The sequence below is a fragment of the Kogia breviceps genome, chromosome 8 (assembly GCF_026419965.1).
Source record: "Kogia breviceps isolate mKogBre1 chromosome 8, mKogBre1 haplotype 1, whole genome shotgun sequence".
NCBI lineage: Eukaryota > Metazoa > Chordata > Mammalia > Artiodactyla > Physeteridae > Kogia > Kogia breviceps.
The window spans coordinates 1,030,208-1,043,951 of NC_081317.1; the positions used below are offsets into that span (position 1 = coordinate 1,030,208).

Below are 13,744 nucleotides of genomic sequence, written 5' to 3' on the forward strand. Positions count from 1 at the left end.
GCGGGGGCGGGGCGGGGCTTTCTTCCAAGGGGTCCTCGTTCATCTAGCCCCGCCCTTCCACAGAGCCCCGCCCCTCTCCTTCTGTGGCCCCGCCCCGCTCCCCGCCGCCACCTGCAGCATGCGCAGCTCCTCCTTGGTGGCTTCGGGCTGCTTCTTAAGGCTGGCCAGCTCCAGCTGCATGCTCTCCAGCTTCTGCTCGCGCCGCCGCACCAGGTGGATCAGCACGTTGTGCATATTCACGCGGTCGAAGACGTACTTGCGCAGCTTCTCCCGCGCCACCTGGGTCGGGGAGGGCACGGCCCGCGCGTGGGTGCTCGGGGGCCACGGAACGCGCCTGCAGCTGGGCGGGCGTGGAGGGACCCGTGGCAACGCCGCAGGGACGCTGGGGCTGGGAACTCGCTCTGCTCCCCACCGGCTCCACATCGTAGTTTAGTTGCGGTGCACTGGCTGGGCGGGGCTGAGGGGTCCTCCCTGCTGCCTTACCTCCATGGTGCAGCGGCTGTGCGCCAGCCTCATGGGCACGTCCTTCCCGCAGGCCTTGGAGATGGTCCGCTGGTCGTACTGTGGGGCGCGGCGGCTGAGCTGGGGGCTCGGCCCCTCGCGTCCGCCCCGCCACGCCGCCGGCCCCTCCAGGGATTCTCCCCGGGTCTCCTCTGCCCTGTGCTAGCCCAGCAGCAAGACCCCAGCTCCTGGGGCCACAAGGGGCAGAGCGCTGAAGGACTCCATCCGGGCCATCCCTGCTCCGATATGATGGGGGTCCAGAGAGGCGGGTCCCTGGCTCCCCCATATGGCTGCTGCAGGGGGTAGCCCAGGAAAGGGACCTCTGTCGGGCCCCTGGCTCTGCCCTCTGAGGTGGGTGGTGGGGAAACTGCCCCGCCCACCCCGCTTCAGAATGGTTGGGGTTAGAGTGGGGAAAGGAGAGGAGGTGCCCGGCTGTCCACCAGTGTTGGGGGAGGGGCTGTTTCAGCACGTGCCCTGCCCCCCACCCCCAGCCAGCAGGTGGCAGGGAGGGTACCGCTGTCCACCTTCTTGGCCAAAGCCCACTCGTGGGACCCTCTGCGAACGTTGCCGCGCAGGACAGCCAGCGTGGCCTTGTTTTTGACCGTGGTCTCCTTCACCGCCGGGATCTGCAGCGCCCGACATTGCTCTGTGTGGAGGGAGGGACAGGGCAGCCAGGATGTAGGCCAAGGGCCAAGGGCTTGGCCGGGATTCCCGGGTGGGGTAGGCTCCATGCCGGGGAGGACGGAGGTGGGGGTGTGAGATCGCGGTCTCCAAGGCCGCGCTCCTTCCTCCTAGCCTCCATGGGGGCGAGCTTTGCTGCTCAGCAGTGCTCACCTGGACGGCTCTCAGCGCACAGCAGTGCTGGGAGGTGGGGAGGGCGCGGTGCAAAACCAGGGCCGGGCAGGCCTCTGATTTCTTCCAGACCCTCTAGCCACAGAAGTGGGTGGATCCCCTCCTGTCCCCGCTGTCTTTGAGGCCACTGTGCTCACAAATCTCCTTGAAGCCCCCCGCTTCTCCTCCCCCTGCCCCCTGCATGGCAGACCCCTGCGATCCCTTCCCCCCAGCTCTGTTTGGGGGTGAGCAGTAGAGTGGCCCCCAGTCCATATGCCCTGGACTGTCCCTGGGTTAAGATCGTAAGTCCTGCACCCAGGAGCCCCGGAGCCCCTGGGTCACCCCAGCGGCAGCCGCACCCTGGAGCCGGGTGATGGTCTTCAGCTCCTGGATCTGCTCCTCCATCTCTGCCTCACTACGAATCTTCATGGTGGCCCACGGGGTCCTCCAGGGCCCGTCCGCACCTCCCACCCTCTCTGTACTGAGCCTGCCCCACAGAACCACAGTTCAGATTGTCCCTGGAATCTCGGCCCATTGTGACGGGGGCTGAGGTTCTCAATGCCCAGGGAACCCGGGAATTCCTGGCCCACCCCGACGGCCCCACCCCCGGCCCCCAGCCAGCCTCGGGGTTGCTCTCCTGGACACGAGTCTCGTGGCTGCTCTCCGCTCAGGTGTGATGCCTTGGTCAAGGCAGCTTTCTTCCACAGGGAGGTGGCTGGCGGTGGCACTGCACCCTCCCCATCTCCCCACACCCCCAGTGTCCTCCACTGAGCCTCCTAAAACTTCTGACCTCTCACTCCCCACAGGGTTTCCATTCCAAGTTACCCCACTCCAAGTTCCAACTCCAACCCTGGTGACCCGGCTTGTGAGACCCCCCGCAGCCTCGGCCCTGACTACCCCATCTCTCCCTGACCTTCCCTGATCCACCCCCACTTCCCTGGGGAAGTTCTGGGTCCAGCTTCAGCTGTCACTTACTCCAGGAGGAGTCAGTCCCCTCCCTCTGCACCCCCAGCACAAGCTTCCCTTACAGCCATGTGGCCCAAGCCTGGGATTCCAGGGGTGCACCTCAGATGGGTTACTTCTTCCAACCTGCATGAGTTTGCTAACAAAGCACCACAGACCGGTCAGCTTAAACAACAGAAATTTATTGTCTCGCATCCTGGAGGCTTGAAGTCTGAGATCAAGGTGTCGGCAGGGCTGGTTTCTCCTGAGGCGTCTCTCCCAGGCTTGTAGACGGCTGTGTCCTCGTGGGGTCTTTCCCCTGTACTCATCTGTGTCCTAATCGCCTTCTCTTATAAGCAGTCAGACTGGATGAGGTCCCATCCCCATTTTAACTTAATCACCCCTTCAAAGGTCCTGTCTCCAAATGCAGTCATATTCTGAGCTCCTGGGGGCTAGGGCTGTAAACTGTGAGTTTGCGAGACACCGTTCAGCCGTAACAATAGTCTTCACCCATGTGCTGTCACAGCACCCATCTTTCTCTGTGACCTCTCACACAGATCCTTTACTTTTCTGGTCACTCTCAGTTTTTAAAAAGTGAGTCCAGTCCCCTCTGAAACTCCAAGTTCACCCTCTGCCCTCCCTCTGAGCCCAGGTCTTTCCCTCAGGGGGTTGGGAGGGTCTGCCGTGGGCAGGGCCTATTCCCTTGATGCCCGCGTTCTCCCAGGGTGTGAGGCAGAGCCTGTCCCCCAACACTGGTTCTCCTTTCCTCAGATGGAGAACCTCTGAATTTTAGTGGGCACGTGGCTGCCCAGAGCAAGCTGCCCTCCTAGGTGCCTTTGCACTAGGTGTCCCCCATGACTTAGTTCTAGCCAATGGAGTGTTCAGAGAAGTGAGTGAACTGCCCTCCTCCTCCCCTTTCTCTTTCCTGTTGACAGGGATGAAGACCTGATGGCCGGAGCCAGCACAGCTGCCTGGGACCATGAGGTGGATTTGGAGTGAGGACCATTACAGCACAGAACACGCTAAAAGAAGCCTGGGTCCCTGACTCCATACAGCCCCAGACCACCCACTTGAGCTTTTCCATGAAAGAAAATGAAAACTCTAGCTTGCTTACGCCATGGTTATCTTGGGCTTCCTGTCATTTTGCCTTCCCACGAACAGATTCCCTGGTGCATAGTGAGTGTGCAGTAGATGTTCTTTTGCATGACTGGCTAGGTCAGCAGGTGCAGGGGAGGAGCTGGGGCGGGAGCAGCGTGGGCCCTGTGTGCCTTCAGTGTTGCCGGGAAGCCTGCTATAAAGGACGATGGATTGGCCCAGGTTTTATATAATCTCTGCCTCTCCCTCTGTTGGGGGTGGGTGAGGTGGGCAGTCTTGCCCACCCAGGAACACTCCTCCATGTGGACAGAGCTCCAGTAAGCTGACTCTGGCCCCCTGAACCCCTCACTTCCTCCTCCCCTGGGGAGAAGTGACTTAATCTGATAGGTGGGTTTGGAATGATAGGCAGGTGGGCACGGCCACTTCCTGTCCCTTGTCTCCTGGAAGCCAGGTGCTGCCTGGCTGCACACCATCCGCTCTGCTTCTCTGTGCCAGGTGGTACAGAAGCACACCCCTGCATGGAGGGCCCATGGGGCTGTCCAGAGTGTCTAATTCTGGGGTTCAGTGTTAGGAACTGCCCTGGCACCTCCTCCAATCAGCTGTATGGTACCGAGGTGACATTTCTCTCATCTTCTTACTGCTCTGACTTGTTTCCCAACTGCTTTAGAACTCAGGCGGGAAACGGGAGAGAGGAAAAGGCGTTTATTAGTCCCACAACCCCGGGCAGCAGCTGTCAGGTCTGACTGGGGTGGCGGGTGGGGGATGCAGGGGGCAGAAAGGGCGTATCAGCAGCAGGAAGTGCAGAAGGCCCAACCCCCCACCCCAGAGCTGCCGCCCCCAATATGCATGAGACAGGCCTGGTCTTCTCCAGCTCTGTGTCCACCATGTTTCTTGCTGCCCTGCAGGAGGCCAGCCACCCCAGGGGCGGCACCTCCTGGTCTGACCTTCTGGGTATCCAGGCTGGGCAGGAGCAGTTTGCACAGGTCTGACAGAGCTGGCCATGCATGTGTGCAGGGGACATGGGTGTGGGGAGGCCAGCCTGGGGTGCAGAGGTGCTGAGGGCTGTGTTCTAGAACTCTCCGGCCCCAGGTCCGCTGTGCCCTGGCTGGAGCTCTCCTAGCTGTGCCGGTCTGTAAGAGGCAAAGGGAGACAGCTAGGACCACACCCCAAAGCTGCTCCCCGTCCCTGCACCCATTTTACCGGGGCAAAAACTGAGGCCTGTAACAGGAGGGATGCAGGCAGTGGAGGCCAGGCTTGAGATCAATCAGCTTGATGTCCAATGCAGGGCCTCTCAATCCGGCCGCTCTTCTTGGGGTGCCCACCCTCCTCACTCTGCACTCGCCCCTCCCAGGGCCACCCAGCCCCTCCTGGGTTTTCCTCCTGCATAAGGGGCCTGGAATTTCTGTCTGCCACAGGCCCCCTCCCTCCCGCCCCCACCCACATGTGCATGTCAAGGGGACAGGCCTGTCCTGCCTACGCCCCGGGAATGGAGCCTCGGTTCCGGGAATGGAGCCTCGGTTCCGCGCGTCCTGCTGCCCCCAGGACCCTCACCTGTGTCCATGTCTTTGGGGAGCTGCCCTGTCTCCAGGAAGAGCCAGAGGTTGCTGCATTTCTGCGACTCCACTCGGGTCACCCAGTAGCTGGCCACTGAGCCTGCGACTGGCGAGAGGGGGGCAGGGGCCAGTGGGCAGGGGGGCGGGGCCTCTGAACTTGTCAGGGGAAGGGAGCAGGGTGCAGGTTTCTTCCGGGCAGATGGGAGCGGTGGGGTCCAGCAGGGCTCCCACTGAGAACTGGAGCCCCATCCCCGGAGGCAGGGATGCCCGGAACCACAGCCCCCCAGCCCTAGTGGGACCCACTTCTGCTGAAGAGCCAGCGGCAACGGGGTGCATTTCAGGGGCGCCAGGCACCAGCTCTGGAGTACCCACCCACGGCCACCAGCACTTTCCACTGAAAGGGGTACGGAAACTTCCTCTGAACGAGCATCTGCAAGCCGACGGTCGCACCGGTGCCTGCCAAGAGCCATGGTCCGCATCAGCCAGCCCGTCCACGGGGTGGCCAGGGGACCACCGGGACTCTCGGCCTAAGTGCTCGCAACACCTGCCCGGCTCCAAGCACTGCGGGCTGGCGACCTGGCGCCACCTGCTGGGGAGTCAGGGTGAGACAGGAGGGTGAGGTCTACTTCACGCCCCAGGACAGACACCTGGACACCTGGACCCAGCCTACCTGTGACAAAGGTGAAAATACCCTTCATGAAGGCGTTCGACTGGCACGCGGCATACTCCCCAAGTCCCTGGGATGGGGGAGGGGGTTGAAGGCTCAGTTCCCCGTCCCTCCTTTGGGCACACTCCGGCCCTGGGGGAGGGGACCACTCATCGTGAGGCCCTGGGGGCCTGGGCACACCCCACCTGCCCCCATGGCCACCCAGGATGCCTCGATCTCCACAGCAATAGGGTCCCCCACCTCTGTCCCTCTTCTCTTCCCTGATAAGGGCACTCCCACCGAGGCCCCCGCCCCGCTCAGGTCAGCTTCTGAGGTCAGGGGCCCGCGTCCCAGGCCAGCCTTCTCACCGGGTGCTTGCTGGACACGGCGTTGTCCACCCGGGACAGGCCCAGGTTCACCATGGCTGGCGGAGCGCGGGGAGCCGGCGGGGCGCGGGGTTCTAGCCGGGCAGAGCGGCGCCGGACCGGGCGGAGGGGCGGGGCCGGATGGGGCGGGGCGGGGCCTGGCGGGCGGGCCTGCGCAGGGCCAGGAGGAGGGCAGGGGGCGGAGCCGGCCGCGCGCGCGCCCCAGGCCCGGCTCTGTGACGTTGGGTGGCGAGGCGGCGGCGCGAACGGGGGCGCCGGCTAGCGCTCCTCCCCGCGGGCCCGGCCTGGGTCGTCCGCCTCATTTCCAAGCTCTCAGAGACATAATGATTAGTTAGTATTATTTGTGGGGGTGGGGCTTTGCTTACTGGATTGCATCTACTGAAAACGACCACGGGATAGTGTATCCAAAGATGGTATAGCGAGTTAATTCCAAAAATACCATAAGCGCGTACTTGGTGCCAGTTCTGTGCTAGTAGTTGGGGGTCCCACGGAGGAGTCAGAGCTCCTAGCCCTCATAGAGCAGACAGACCTGGGAGGAGGTCAGGAAAACAAAATGGGTAAGGGTATGGAGAGAGGCCAGGTCCTGTGTATACGCGTGTGTGTGTGCGCGCCCACCCTCAAGGAGAGACCTGCATGGGAGGAGGGTCAGGCAGAGGACCTTCAACCTTGAGCTGCTGTGTGGGACTAAGCGTGGCCTATTTGCATAAGCTTCAGGAGGCCCATGTGGCTGGATGTGAGGGCGAGAGGCAAGGGTTGGGCTGTGCCTTGAAGTCTGGTGGGAACTTCAGTTCCTCTGATCGCGCACAGCCAGGCACAGCCAGGGATGTCAGCTCGGTGGACATCTTGCTGTCCCTGCACGGTGGGGGGCCAGCCTTCCAGGAGTGCATCTGCTAAGGTTTAGAGAGTGTTTCAGCAGTGGAGCAGGCAGGGGTGCTGTCATGGTGCAGCATGCTGTCAGGATATAGGGGGCTACTGGGGTGCAAGAGTGCTGTCAGGGTGCTCTTGGGGTGTGTTTGGAGGCTGCACTAACAGGCCTTGGCATTGGGTTGGAGGTGCCAGTGAGGAAGGAAGGGGACCCAGGCTGGCCTCCAGTGCTTGCCCCGTGCACAGGTGGGCACAGCAGTGGGGGGTTGAGGGGAGCTGATGGTGTGGGGGCACACTGGGAGGTGGTTTGGGCTCTGTCGGGTCTGAGATGTCTGCAGACAGGAGAGTGGGATGTGTGAATTTGGAACCGAGTGGGGAGGTCAAGGTTGTAGTTAAAAATGCTTTCTCTAAAGAAAAATTTATTATTGCTTGTTAATGAAAATAGTGTCTATTCCATATAAAAATTAAAGCTGTGCAGGTGCTCCTAAAGTAAAATGCACGTCCCCCACCACCAATGTGGGCGCCGGCCCGGACATTCCCTGTGCAAGTGGGGGATGGGGGGGATGGGGGGAGACGTGGGGTGATGAAGAGACATAGGGTGCATCCGTTCCCAGCGCCTGCTCCTTCCCAGGGCTCTGGAGAGAAGTGCCCAGGGCGCCCTTAGGGTGGGCTGGAGGGGGCAGGGCGATTTCACCAGGTGCAGTGTGATCTGAAGTCACCACTGCCTCTGTGACAAGGTGTGGCTGGTTCACTTCTACTCCAGTTAAACCCAAAGTTGCTACTTGTTAGTGGGTGTCTTTGGAAGTATCACCACGAAGTGGGTCAACAACTTACTGTTGAAGTCACTTGAGGAAACTGGCTTTCAAGCCGAAGCAGAGGGTGCAATGCTGTCTTAGTACAGAGTCATTAGGACCGACTGGCAGCTATTTCCCACCCTTGGCTGATGCTTTGATAATCTCCGTATTTAGTTTCTCAGGCAAGCCACCTACAGACTCCTGTAGATCAGCTTTGGAAGTCTTAGAATACATGAACTCAGAAAGCCATTTCATCTTCTCTTGTGTTGAAGAGACAGTGTGGAAATTCTACTGACATGTAAAATATTCTTTTGCTTCAAAATCTATTGCCTTGGGACTTCCCTGGTGGGCAGTGGTAAGGAATCCGCCTGCCAACGCAGGGGAAGCGGGTTCGAGCCCTGGTCGGGGAACTAAGATCCCACATGCCGCAGGACAACTAAGCCCCCGTGCCACAACTACAGAGCTCACATGCCGCAAACTGCAGAGCCCGTGGGCCACAGCTGGAGAGGGAAAACCTGCAAACCCCCTGGGTTTGTCCGCTTTGCGGGCCCTTGGGATCTGAGCTGGAACAGGGTGGGGTGGGGTGGAGGGCTTCATGTGTACTTTTTTTTTTCCTGAAATTAAGTCTTTGGCACTGGCAGCGTCACGACTTCTGTCCTTAATGAAAAGTGGAAGAGTAGTTGGCAGTGGGCTTTATTTCCAGCAACCTTATTGAGATTTAATTCAGGGACTGTATAGTTCACCCATATAAGTGTGCGGTTCAGTGGGTTTTAGTGTATTCATAGAGTTGTGCAACCATCACCACCATCAACTCTAGAACATTTCCCTGACCCCAAAGGGAGAGCCTATGGCCCTTAAACGGCTGCTCCCCACTGCCCCAGGACCTGGTACCCACTAATCTCCTTTCTGTCTCCACGCACTTGCCTCTCTGCACATTGCATACAGGGGGGTTCCTACACCACATGGCCTTTGGGGCCTGGTCTCTCTCTCACCCAGCACCCTGTCTTCACGGTTCATGCTGTTCCTTCTCATACGGACAACTTTCTTTTTTTTTTTTTTTTTTTTTTCTTTTTGCGGTATGCGGGCCTCTCACTGCTGCGGCCTCTCCCGTCGCGGAGCACAGGCTCCGGACGCGCAGGCCTAGCGGCCATGGCTCACGGGCCTAGTCGCTCCGCGGCACGTGGGATCTTCCCGGACCAGGGCACGAACCCGTGACCCCTGCAACGGCAGGCGGACTCTCAACCACTGCGCCACCAGGGAAGCCCCCGGACAACTTTCTGATGTGTGGATAGACCCTGTTTGTTGATCCGTTCATTGGTAGCAGGTTTGAAGCTTGGAAACCCTGCAACGGACCCCACTTCAATATAAGGTGACCTTCCTACTCGGGGACCCCTCCCCAGCCCCAGCGGGCACGAAGCCCCATGTAAGCCCTTCTGCCAGCCCGGCAAGCAGGGTCCCTTTGCTGCTGCCCTGTGGCCACTGCTGGGACCGCACCTGCTGTGCTTGGGTCCGGGGCCTTGCCAGCTCTGGCCTGACCACTGCCCACACCTCTCCTGCCAGTGCCCCCGTCCACGTCCTGAGCCCCCGCAGGCCTCCTGTGCACTCTTCCTAGTCTCCTCCAGGGAGCTGAGGCCGGCAGGAAGCGATGGAGGCCCTGGCAGAGGCGCCCCTGCACTGCGGGGAGGGGGGCGGGGCTCCCGCTGACCTGCTGCTATCTGGGCCTGCAGTGCCAGCTGTACCCACGGACCATGCAGGCCAGATGTGGCCACACAAACCCTGCCCCGGCAGCAAAGGTGTGCTGTGAAGATCCCAGTTTAGCAGACCTGCGGGTCAAAGCGACTTGGCCCCTGTCCTTTATTCATTCACAAGCATTAACTGGCCCCTTCCACCACCGGGCCCTGCGCTCCAGGCTGGGGAAACAGACACCAACAGGCTGCCAGCAGGCTGGTACAGCTCCTGCTGTCACGGGGTTTACCGTGTGTGCGGGAGAGCAGACAAGAAATAAACACAGCAGAGAATTTGGATGATTCGAAAGCCGCCAGAAAAACGACCGGCAGGTGAAGGCTGGGGTTTGAGGAAAGCTGCCTGGAGGACGCAGAGGGTGAAAAGCAGCCCACGGAGCAGGGGCCTCCGGTGAGGGGGCTGGAAGGGACCACCGGAGGGCCGCTGGGGGGGAGGGTGCGAGCAAGAGGCCTGGGGCGGGGCGGGGGCGGGCTGGGCTGACCGCTGGGGAGCTGGGCTGGGCACGGGGGTGGGCCGGGTGCGGGTTTTGTGCTCAGGGCCACGATGACTCCGAGCGCTTTGCGGAGAGCGGACTTGGGGGCTGAGGGTGAGCGGGGAGGCCAGCAGATGACCGGGCGTCGAAGACTCGTGATGGAGGGTCCCCAGACCACGGCTGGGGACACACCGGTGGCAGGTTCTCCACAGCTTGGGAGGCTGCCCTGCACCCCTGAGGCTCAGAGGCGTCCCCGGAGGGGTCTGCAGCTTGTTCGTCCCGCCCCCCCAAATGGCACTTGGTCATTTCCATTTTTTAGGGGTTGTCAGTAAAATCACACGACCAGCCACCGGCAGGTTCTGTGTGTGTCTCATCTCTCTTGGGTAAATACCTAGGCGTGCGAGTGTCGGACCGTATGGTAATGAACGTTTACCTTCATAAGAATCTGCGAAACCATTTACCAGGGTGTTGCACCCTCTCGTTTTCCCCATCCCAGTGGCGACAGCCTTGATTTAGAAACAGAATCGCCATCCTGCTGGTGTGTAGCTGCGTCTCCGTACAACAAACGCCCGTGGGCCTCTCTGCGTGGGCTTGCTTTCTGTCTGGGAATCTTTGCAAATCTTTTGTCTGTTTTAAAAACAAATTTTTAGTTTTTAATTGAGTCTTGCGAGTTCTCTACAGGTTCAGGATTTAAGTCCTTGATCAGACAGATGTGTGTTTTGTAAATATTTTCCCGGGAAGGCTTTCACTGCATTCTGTCCAATGACTCTGGGACCTGCCCGAGAGCTGGCGTGGCCTGAAGCCCAGTGGAGGCTGCGAGGAAGCCCTGGGCTCTGCCCCTCCCTCCCTGCTGGCCCACCTCCACCCCAGAGCGCCGTGCTGGCCTTCCCTGGGCACCCCCACCTCGGACTCGAGGCCTCGGGGGCGTGTGTCCCGAGGTCACACACTGTTCCTCAGAGTGTATCCGGGGCCCTCTGTCCGAGTGGACATGAGAGGTCGCCTGGAGAGGCCTCGGCAGCTCGGGCCCCCTCCAGCCCGCGGAGCCACCGGGAGACGCTCTGGTCCGCAGGCTTATGCAACCAGGGATAAGGTGGCCGGACACCCTAGCCCACCCTAAGTGGTAGCGCAGACCCACCCTCCTCTTGGGCTGCTGGAGGCCCAGCTGGGGGTCTGGAGTGAGGGGTGCCCGGGCCTCTGACGTCGCCTCTGTCACCCCAAGACGAGGTCCGGAGGCCTGGCCAATGGTGGCTCCACTCCCGTGCGAGGGGTGGGGACTTGGGGGGTTCGGGGGGGAGCTCGCTGGTGGGGGCAACCCGACCGGCTGAGCCGCGGTCACGGAAGTGGCCGGGACACGAGCCAGGTGAGGGCCAGGCTCTCTGGAGCCTCCAGGAAGCGACTCCCGGAGCAGGTGCAGACACTCGAGCGACTGTGCCAGGCGTGAACAAAGAGGGCCTGGAGTTTCCGGAGCCAAAGGTGCCTTTCGCTCTCCAAGCCGCCCATCGGCCGAGCCCCACAGGCTGGGCTGCAAAGCGGGGCCGGCGGGGCGCGGGTGGACTGGGCGCCAGGGACCAGAGGACTGGCCTGCGGATGGAGGCCACCCCGCTGAGCTGCGTCCTGGCGCTGCTCTGAGCGTCCTCGGCGCGGGCTGAGGTCCTGGGGCGGCCGGATTTTGATGCCAAAAAGGTATCGGAGACCTCCGCGCTGTGTGCCACGCGGGTGGGGGTCCGGGCTGAGCCCTCACTAGAAACAATAGCGACAACGTGTTAACAGTACCTACTGCCTTCCATGGAGCACTTGTTTGGTGCCTTGGGCCTGCACACCCGTTAGAGCCCCTCCCCATTTAACCCTGAAACAACCACGTGTGTGGGGAATTACCCACCCACTTCACGGCTGGGAGAACTGAGGCTCACAGAGGCCATGAGACCTGCCCCAGGTGAGGGGGAGAGCAAGGACCCAGGCCCAAGAGGTGGACACTCCGGAGACCCCCGGCTGTGTGGCTTCAGGCAAATCTGTGGTCCCTGTGGCCCAGGGTCTCGGTGGCTGGAGGATCGGGCCTGAGGTCGCTGAGCTGTCCTGCAGTTCTCGGGCCTCCGGTTCGTGGTCCCCGTGGTCTCTGACCGCAAGGTCTTCGGGGACCAGAAGGGCCACCTGCTGATGTCCGCCAGCAGCGTTGAGGCCGCGGCGGAGGGCAGCCTCGGCGTCCGCGCGGAGCTCCCCGGGTGAGGGCGGTTAGGGTTGGGGGGGGCTGCGCGGGGCCGCGAGTGAGCCCGGCTGTGCGCCCCCAGGGCTGAAGGCGGTAACCAGATGGGTGCCGAGTACCTGAGGGAGGGGCTGCCAGGGCGCCCTCCACCCCCTTCTCCGTGGGGGGACATGGGACCATCCTGCTACCCGGGACCCTCCCCCAAGCCCCCCCCCTCTTGCCCCTCCCCTCCCTCAGCCCCTCCCCTGCCTCGCCCCTCCCCACTCCCCTCCCCACCTGCTGCCTTTTCAGGCCCTGTCCCCGTCTCTTCTCCTGCCCCCCTCATCACACACTCCCAGGTCTGGGCCTGCACGGACCAGGTCAAGGTGGGGGTGGTCGAACCCCACAGCGATTTGGTTGGGTGGGCATTGACTCGAGGGGCCTCCGAGGGCTGGGCACTCAGGCCAAAGCTCATGCCTCCCTCGGGCCGGGGACCCACCCCCCCTGCTTGGCCCGCTGCCTCACACCCTGAGCGGCGGCTGAGATACTATTTTGCTTTCATTTCTGGGGCACTTGGTAGCGTGAACCAGGGGGGCTCCCCAAGGAGAGAGGCTGGGGTGAGGGCTGGAGGCTGGCATATCGGGAGATGCAGCTAAGGATGCCTGAAGGGGGTGGGCCCAGGGGAGCCTGGTCCCGGAGAACAGCCAGGCCACCCCAACCTCCCCGATGCCGTTGTGCGAACTAGGAAAGGGCCCTCCTCTGCCCGACCTCGGGAGGCGGACCTGTCGTCAGCCTTCAAGAAAGTGCAGTGAGCCCAGGAGACCCTCATCTGCCCTTCTCTCTCACCTCTGTGAGCCACAGGGGTTCACAGGGACCCCTGCTCTGCCCCAGGCCGGACCCAGGAAGCGAGCCCCCAGGCCTCGAGGGCCTTCCAGGACTTCTACCCGACGGTGGCGCTGCCGGATGACATGGTGGTCACGCTGCCCAAGTCAGGTACCCGCCGAGCCCCGCCCTGTGGGAAACCCCGCCCAGCCCCGCCCTGTGGGAAACCCCGCCCCACCAAGCCCGGCCCCGCCCCCTTTCCGGAGTCCTGGGAGGTACAGGCGGGAGGTGGCCTTCTCTTCTAAGGATGGGTTGGCAGCCCTTCCAGCCACTCTTCCTCACGCCCCGCCCTTCCCCTTAACACACATGAGGGAGATGTTTGGGGCAGACGGGGGCCGGGGGCCCCACGCTCTGTCGGGGGCTGTCCCCGGCAGGTCCCAGGAGCAAGTGGGCAGTCCCAGCCAACCCAGCTTCTCGCAGACCCTCTGCCTTTCTACAGATGCGTGCTCCTCGGGGGGCAAGGAAGCACCCTGACAGCTCGGGAGACCCACCGTGGCCCTTCCCAGGTGGGGGCCAGGGTAAATCCTCCCTCCTGTTCTCCAGGGCCTGTGCGTGTGGGCTGCCCCTTCTCTCCGTGCCTCCTGCCCTCTCACCTTCTGAGGTCTGCAGGTGCAGATCCCCGCCAGCATCCATTGTTCTGCCTGGACACTCACCTGTGTGCTCCAGGCCTCAGCTGACACATCACCTCTTCCAGGGAGCCTCTCCTGATTACCTAGGGCTGCCATAACAAACTACCACGCACCGGGTGGCTTAAAGCAACAGAAATTGACTCTCTCACAGTCTAGAGGCCAGAGGTCCAGAATCAAGTCGTGGGCAGGGCTGGTTCCGTCTGGAGCCTGTAGGGGAGAATTCCGGC

At 61.9% G+C, this 13,744-nt stretch overlaps 2 protein-coding genes and 1 long non-coding RNA gene across 3 annotated transcripts in view; 1 reads left to right on the forward strand and 2 right to left on the reverse strand.

The window, feature by feature from the left end:
* CCDC183 (coiled-coil domain containing 183) overlaps window positions 1-1,761 on the reverse strand; it is an 8,613-nt gene extending 6,852 nt beyond the window's left edge. Inside the window, exons 1-4 of the mRNA XM_059072896.2 lie at window positions 1,692-1,761; window positions 1,026-1,147; window positions 484-561; window positions 112-279 (exon numbers count right to left, since the gene is read on the reverse strand). Of these exons, the coding sequence (XP_058928879.1) occupies window positions 112-279; window positions 484-561; window positions 1,026-1,147; window positions 1,692-1,761 (438 nt within the window). The remainder of the gene's footprint in view (window positions 1-111; window positions 280-483; window positions 562-1,025; window positions 1,148-1,691) is intronic.
* The window catches only part of LOC136794688 (uncharacterized), an 11,393-nt gene extending 8,003 nt beyond the window's left edge, over window positions 1-3,390 (forward strand). Inside the window, exon 2 of the long non-coding RNA XR_010841777.1 lies at window positions 3,210-3,390. This is a non-coding gene — a long non-coding RNA (uncharacterized lncRNA). The remainder of the gene's footprint in view (window positions 1-3,209) is intronic.
* A 666-nt stretch (window positions 3,391-4,056) lies between these two features.
* On the reverse strand, window positions 4,057-6,075 carry TMEM141 (transmembrane protein 141). Its single transcript, XM_059072911.2, has 5 exons — window positions 5,937-6,075; window positions 5,593-5,659; window positions 5,295-5,378; window positions 4,921-5,028; window positions 4,057-4,499 (listed from the first exon to the last, which is right to left on the reverse strand). Exons 1-5 carry the CDS (start codon window positions 5,988-5,990, stop codon window positions 4,486-4,488), a joined length of 327 nt encoding a protein of 108 aa, XP_058928894.1. The 5' UTR covers window positions 5,991-6,075; the 3' UTR covers window positions 4,057-4,485.
* Between the last annotated feature and the right edge of the window lie 7,669 nt (window positions 6,076-13,744).